At 37.9% G+C, this 6,550-nt stretch overlaps 1 protein-coding gene across 1 annotated transcript in view; it reads left to right on the forward strand.

The window, feature by feature from the left end:
* Positions 1-1,423, forward strand: part of LOC124615934 (leptin receptor gene-related protein) — a 39,820-nt gene extending 38,397 nt beyond the window's left edge. Inside the window, exon 5 of the mRNA XM_047144122.1 lies at positions 44-1,423. Coding sequence (XP_047000078.1) covers position 44 — 1 coding nt within the window. The 3' untranslated portion in view covers positions 45-1,423. The remainder of the gene's footprint in view (positions 1-43) is intronic.
* Positions 1,424-6,550: the final 5,127 nt, after the last annotated feature.

Consider the following 6,550-nt stretch of genomic DNA (forward strand, 5'->3'; position numbering starts at 1 on the left):
TAGTATCAGTTCCTAATTTTTTATTTTTTCTTTCCTTAAACAGATAATTTTGCTGTTGGTTTTTAGATTTGTGTACATAAATTTGCACTGCATGCAGCTGAGGATGGACGCATTTTTCTGTTTCGATCAGAAGTTTATTGAATATAGGGACAACAAGATTCCATGGACAAAGGTTAAAATTTTATAAATATATGAATATGAGGGACACTGTTTGTATGATATTTTAAAGTTAAATCAGTTGATGTCAGAATCTCAATATACAGCTTTTCTATGGCTTGAGGACTACGAAGGCGAGAATTTCAACTCACATTTGTAAGTTACTGGATCAGTGAAAAAGGCTGTAATGCTTAAATGAAAATCAGGACTTATATAATTATTTCTTCAACAACTGTTTCTGTAAGACATTTGTGTTTCTGATATTAGCACAAAAGGCATTTGTATTTTTCATGTGCTGCAGGTGGTTATTTTAGTGAAACCTGAAGTGATGACAGATAACAGTTGCAACTACATTATTGTTAATTTAGTGTGACTGTAGTTGAATCTCCAGAGTTACTGATTTCTGATGTGTAAATAAAATTAACTAACTTGTTTATGTTAACATATAAACATAAGCTTTAAAATATTAGTTATTACTGTTAGAATATATTGAACATTTTATTTTCAGTTGTTAATCTGCTTTATTTATTATTTTTGTAGCAAGAATAGTTTAGTCAGGCAGAAATGTTGAGTTTTATTAGGAAGTGATTGAGTGCTGTTCATCATTTCAAAGTAACTCTGCATTATCAGAAACAATATTTGCAATTAACTTTTGTATGAAATGCAGTACACTGACCATAGCATGCGCAAACTCTCTGTATTCGATTAGGATAATTTTCATTGTGTCAGCACAGCACGATTTAACATTCAGTAAAATTCTGAATAGTGCTGTACAAATGTGTTACAGTGGGTGACAACATATGTTTTTCAGATATTTTTGTTTCACTCTGATAGGTTAAAAGGTTTATAATTTTGACATTGACATTGTTACTTAAGCAAGATTAGCTTCTGTGATTCAGAGCAATAATGCAATTGTTAATATGGAGACAATCTACATTGTAACAATTAAGAGAATTTTAGCAGTGCATGAGAGTAAGTTTGGTGAACATTCTTATTGCTTATAATGGCATGTTTTCTTGCCTGCATTTAATTTGTACTGTGGAGCCATTTCTTTGTATGCAACCCATTTCTGAAATGTATCTATTGCTGCCATTGTAAAAGAAAATTATGATATTGTTATGAGTCAGAAAACTGCTTTTCTTTACTCGTGAGTGCATATTATCAGTATTATAGTAGCTTGTAGAGCATCTGATGCAAATATTTGATTCTTCAGACATCTGTTATCATCACTTTTTATGTTTATATTTGATCTCAATAAAAATAACCCTCCTCCTCACATTGATTGAGGTAGATAAGCTGGAACTGTCTACAGCAAGATATTAATATGTGAAAATACTGTTGGTAAATGAAGATTTTGCACTTTGAGTTATTAATTAAAATAGTTTGTGAAAGAACGTTGCAGGCAACTTGACACTGCAGCAAATAATAGAGGTTACATTTTTAAGGTAAGTATCGTACTTTTAAAGGAAGTTCCTTAAGACCTTTACTGAGGTACTTGTCAAACTGATTTGCCTTTTTTTTTTTTCCCCCTGTCTGATCCATAAAGATGTAAATAGTCAATGGCCATATATTTATCAGTGGTGTGCTAATGCTGAATAATGGACAATGAGTCTCTTTTTTAATATTATACATATGAATTTTAAGGCTCAGCTGGTAGTACCTTGCAAATGTTACTTGCCACAGTTATACATGGAAATAGTAAACGGTTCTGAAGGAGAAGAGGATCATGCAACCCAGCAGCAGTCTCAAATCCACCAGGTAGCATCTGTTCCTCGGGTTAAGGCAGCTACCAATAGGTCAGTTCCCTTTGTTAAGGATAGCTGAAATAACCCCTAAGGCTGGTGCAGAAGCTATAAGGTGGCAGCACCATGACTGGACTTGCTTCATGTCAGATAGCAACTGACTGGAAAGAAAACTTCATGCTCTCGTGTCTCTACCAGGAAATAATTGGATTGGACAACACATTGATGACTCAGCTATGAAAAAGGATAACACATGGAAAAAACAGAATGCTGTACATATTGTGATTTGAAACACATGAAAGACCAGCTAGGTGACATATTGGCAGAAAAGGGATTTCAGTAGCAGTAATTTCAAAAACAAAAAAGAAATTGAGACATTTGAATGTGACTCAAAATTACTTAAAATTCTACAGTGGAGTTGATTGGAAAACTAGAGCAAATGCTCGTGACGTGTTGTTGGTACAGAAGTGCTTCAGATCAGCAATCGGTAGTTACACTTTCTGGAGTGAAAGGATTGTTCAATTGTGACTACAACTGTCATGAGGCTTCATTCAGTGATTGATGTCTGTGCTCCAGTTGAAGGGGAGAAAGGGTTTACAGAAGGATCATTAACAAAATCAATGGGTCTAATATTATCATAGTGATGAGGGACTTTAAAGCTTGTGTAGGTGACACAAAAATTGAGCAGTATATAGACCGTCAGAGGGAAGCAACATACTGTAGTAACGGGTGCAGTTAAATTGGTTTCGCTGTATATAACCAACTCATAATTCTGAACACAATGTTAAAAAATAACGCAAGCCACAAACTTGCCTGGGAAGCCAGTAACCTCAGGCCAATAATAATAAATTAAATCCTTTGTAATAAAAAGTGGCTGATGTAGTATTGGATGCAAATGTGTTTCAAGGCCTGGAAATTGAATCTGATCACTATAACCGACAATAATAAAGAACTAGCCTTCCATGTAAGCCTATTGAGAAACCCCAGTATACTTTAGTTAAAAGGATGATCTAGTGAAAAATTGCCCATAAAAGAAAGCTCAAGAAGACTCTCCAATACATTCTAAGAGAAGCTGTCAGTCAGAGAATTGGCAGAAAAAGTAAAATGACACAGGAAGAAAGGACTGAAAACAAGTCGCTGAGAAGGCTGTAAAGAACAAACGGGAAGCATTTGTGAAATATCCATCAATAAAAAAACAGGAAGATAATGTAGGACATCATAGGAAAAGAGCAGTTGTTAAAAGAGAAGCACGTAGAAAACTCAAGTTGGAAAGCATTTGTGGCCCATGTAGAACATGGTGTTTACAAACCCCAACCACAGACCCTCAGACATATCAAAAATATAAACAGTGACATAATAGAGAATGTGAACGTGAATGCCATCTCTTTATCTAAATAGTTGCAGTACTTTCAAAATCGCTTCAGGCAGCTAGTTAAGAGAAACAATCTCTAAATATGAACTGAAAGAAGTATTAAACAAAATAAAAAATAATACCCCAGGAGAACAATCAATCTAGAGCTATTTAAATTTACAGACAGGTTCTTATATATGATGTGCTCAGGAGATGAAGTACCTGAGAGCTGGACTAAATCAGCTGTCATTCCTCTCTTCAAAAAAGGAGAAATAAGCTTATTGAACATGGCATTTAAATTTTTGCCAGTGTCATCAAAAATAAATTCTACGGGCACTATGAATCCATCATGGGTGAGCAGATCATGCTAGAAGATTTTTCATGGAAGTCGCTAAGACAATGATCATCAGAAAGACAAAGTGGATCGTGATCATTATTGGCAGGCGAGTAGACGGTACTACACATATGAAATGATTATATTTTCAGCTTTGAAGGACCAACATTTATTGTGCAACTCTGCCACAAAATGTACGTGTTAGTACGGCATCAGACTCCAGTAGTTGTGAATGCAAATGTCCAGATGTCATGGCATGGAGTTGTACAGGTCTGGAATGTAGTCATGTAATATTCTATTCCAGGGAGCGTTAGTACCCGAGCGTCTGTAGATCGGTGGGTAGAGGTGGAATCCTGGGGGGGGCACGCTCCATGGCAGCCCACACATTCTCAATATGGGAGAAACCGGGTGATGCGACTGGCTGTAGCAGACTATCCACAGCTATAAGGCACACTCAGGAGGTGGTAGCGATATGAGGACAATGTTGTCCTGTTGAAATAGGGCATAGGCATGGGTGTTCGCAAATACCAGAGCCACCGTTTGCAGAACCACCTACCGCGCGACTGTCAGAGTCCGTTAGGAACACTAAACACTAACGGTGATTGGCGTCATAAGATATTGCTCGTGGGATGCGTGAATGGAGGCCTCAAACTACTCCTTGTGGTACCCTACACTGTACCTCCACACATGGATCCAGTGGTCATAAACTCCAGTGCAGAAGTGGGATTTATCACTAAAGATGACCCACTACCAGTCTTCAGGGCCTCATGTCCATTGCTGCAGGCACCAGACTTCAGGGTGCGAGGAGCAGGGAGAGTGACAGATGGCATGATGTGAGCTCGGTCGTGCAACTGCCTGCCAATAGTACTAGCACTTAAGAGATGCGATATAGAAGGCCGGACAGCTCACTGAACAGCCCCTATCATTGCTGTTGGATCTGTTTGCACGTGACGGACAATGTGTCAGTCCTCCCTCCTTGTGGTGCATGTCAGACATCCAGATCCTACATATCATGCATGTGTATTGCTCTGTCTACATTATTGCCAACAGTGGGCAATTGTGGGGACCCGTTTTGCACGCAATACGACGATAGAAACACACAGCCCATGATGTCGCCCCCTATCAAACTTGTCACATTGACATAGTGCACGTTTAGGTGATGCTATCAACCAACTGATATGACAACTCAGCTCCACCCATGCTCGCTGAGAGCAACAGGCCTTGCAAAATTAATCATTAGCATAGCTGACGGTGTGCAATGTACCCACACAGTTTGCAGTGGATCAGCTGGGTCCTTCTGGCTGCAACTGTTTTTCTAAGGATCAGTGTAGAAAAACATAGAGAATTCAGTTTCGAAAACATATTGCCTTTGACTTCAAAAAACCTTTTCATAAAGTTGATAGAAACAAATTATTACAGATTCTCGCAGATGACCATGTTCCCCTCTAACATATTGATAATACGTACAAAATTTGCAGAACAAACTTAATCTGTGTCAAAGTGGGCAAATATCAGAGTGGGGCAGAATACATGCAAGAGTACGAGAGGGCTGTGGCTTTTCACACTCTTGTTTGTTATTTATATGAATAAAATCATCCACAAGTGGAGACAAATGCCACATGGTTACATAAAACCCAGCAAACACAAAGCTAGACACTTTATTTATTTTTGCAGATTTAGCTCTTGTAACATCTTCAGAGCATGGCCTGTAGCGTTCTGTAGGCAGCTTGTATATAATATGAGAGAAATACAGCATGGACGGTGAGGGACTGTGGTCCTTGGTGGAAAATAACCAGTAAAATGTAAGATCATTTTGAAAAATAAAATTCTAGGAACAGTGGCCATGTTCACATAATTAGACTGTATACTATCCTTTCTGGAAGAAACAGACCTTGCTGAAAAAGCCAACAGGTACACAAAAACAATGGGAGTCATCACTAATGTAATGAAACCTTCCCAAGACTGGAAGAATACCAGAATATCTCTGTACAAAACCTTAGCAAGACCTTTGTCTTGCTACATCAGTGGAGCCTGGACAATAGAGGTAAGATGTGGAAAGACTAGGCATCTTGAGACAAACAGCTGGTTACACCAGATAGAATCACTAAAGAAACAAAGATGTGTTGAAGGAACTTAAATTTTAATCCTCGCACATTATATCCGGAACCGACAAGACAATTGGAGAAAATGTCTACTATGGATAAGCTCAAAGAGGATCCCAAAATCCATGCTACACTAACACTCAACAGTGTAGGTCAACCAGTGAAATGATGGAACAACTTCTGATGAGACCATAACAGGTAAAGGGGCTTAATACTAGGATGAGGATGATGATGCATTTTAACAGTTGTTCCTGGATTGATCATTCATTGACAACAAACCTTGGTAAGATAGAAGGTAATTATGGCAGTTATGTCTCTTCACAGAAAACGTAACCCAAATTAAAGTCGCTCCATTTTTCACCTAAAAAGTTTGCTATTACTTGTAAAACACTGGACCAAGGCATTTAAAAGGATTCCTGATATTCAAATTCAGATTTAAGTTTGCATTGTGCAAACTGAAAATGCTATAAGCAACATGTTAGCTATGTTCTTGTTTAAGGAGAATGACTTCCCAGTAACTAACAGAGAATAAGTGTATATTTTTTTTCAAGAAAATTTCATTTTCGAACATCAAATTACTTAGATTTGGCTGTAATACTTAAATTGACACGAAAATACCTTCATAACCAGTAAAAGCTGCTCTCAGTAACACCTGCTATCAGTAACATACAAGGGCATATTAATGCCTACTATTACTAATCGGGCTCATAAACTGACATATGGCCAGGAGAGTGGTGTGCTGACCACATGCCCCTCCATATCCGCATCCAGTGACAGCTGTGGGCTGGTCGGTACCATTGGACCTTCATGGCTTGTTTGGGCAGAGTTTAGCTTTTTATATACTACTAATGATTTTTCTTGATTC

Source organism: Schistocerca americana, chromosome 5, assembly GCF_021461395.2.
Source record: "Schistocerca americana isolate TAMUIC-IGC-003095 chromosome 5, iqSchAmer2.1, whole genome shotgun sequence".
NCBI classification, from domain to species: Eukaryota; Metazoa; Arthropoda; class Insecta; order Orthoptera; family Acrididae; genus Schistocerca; species Schistocerca americana.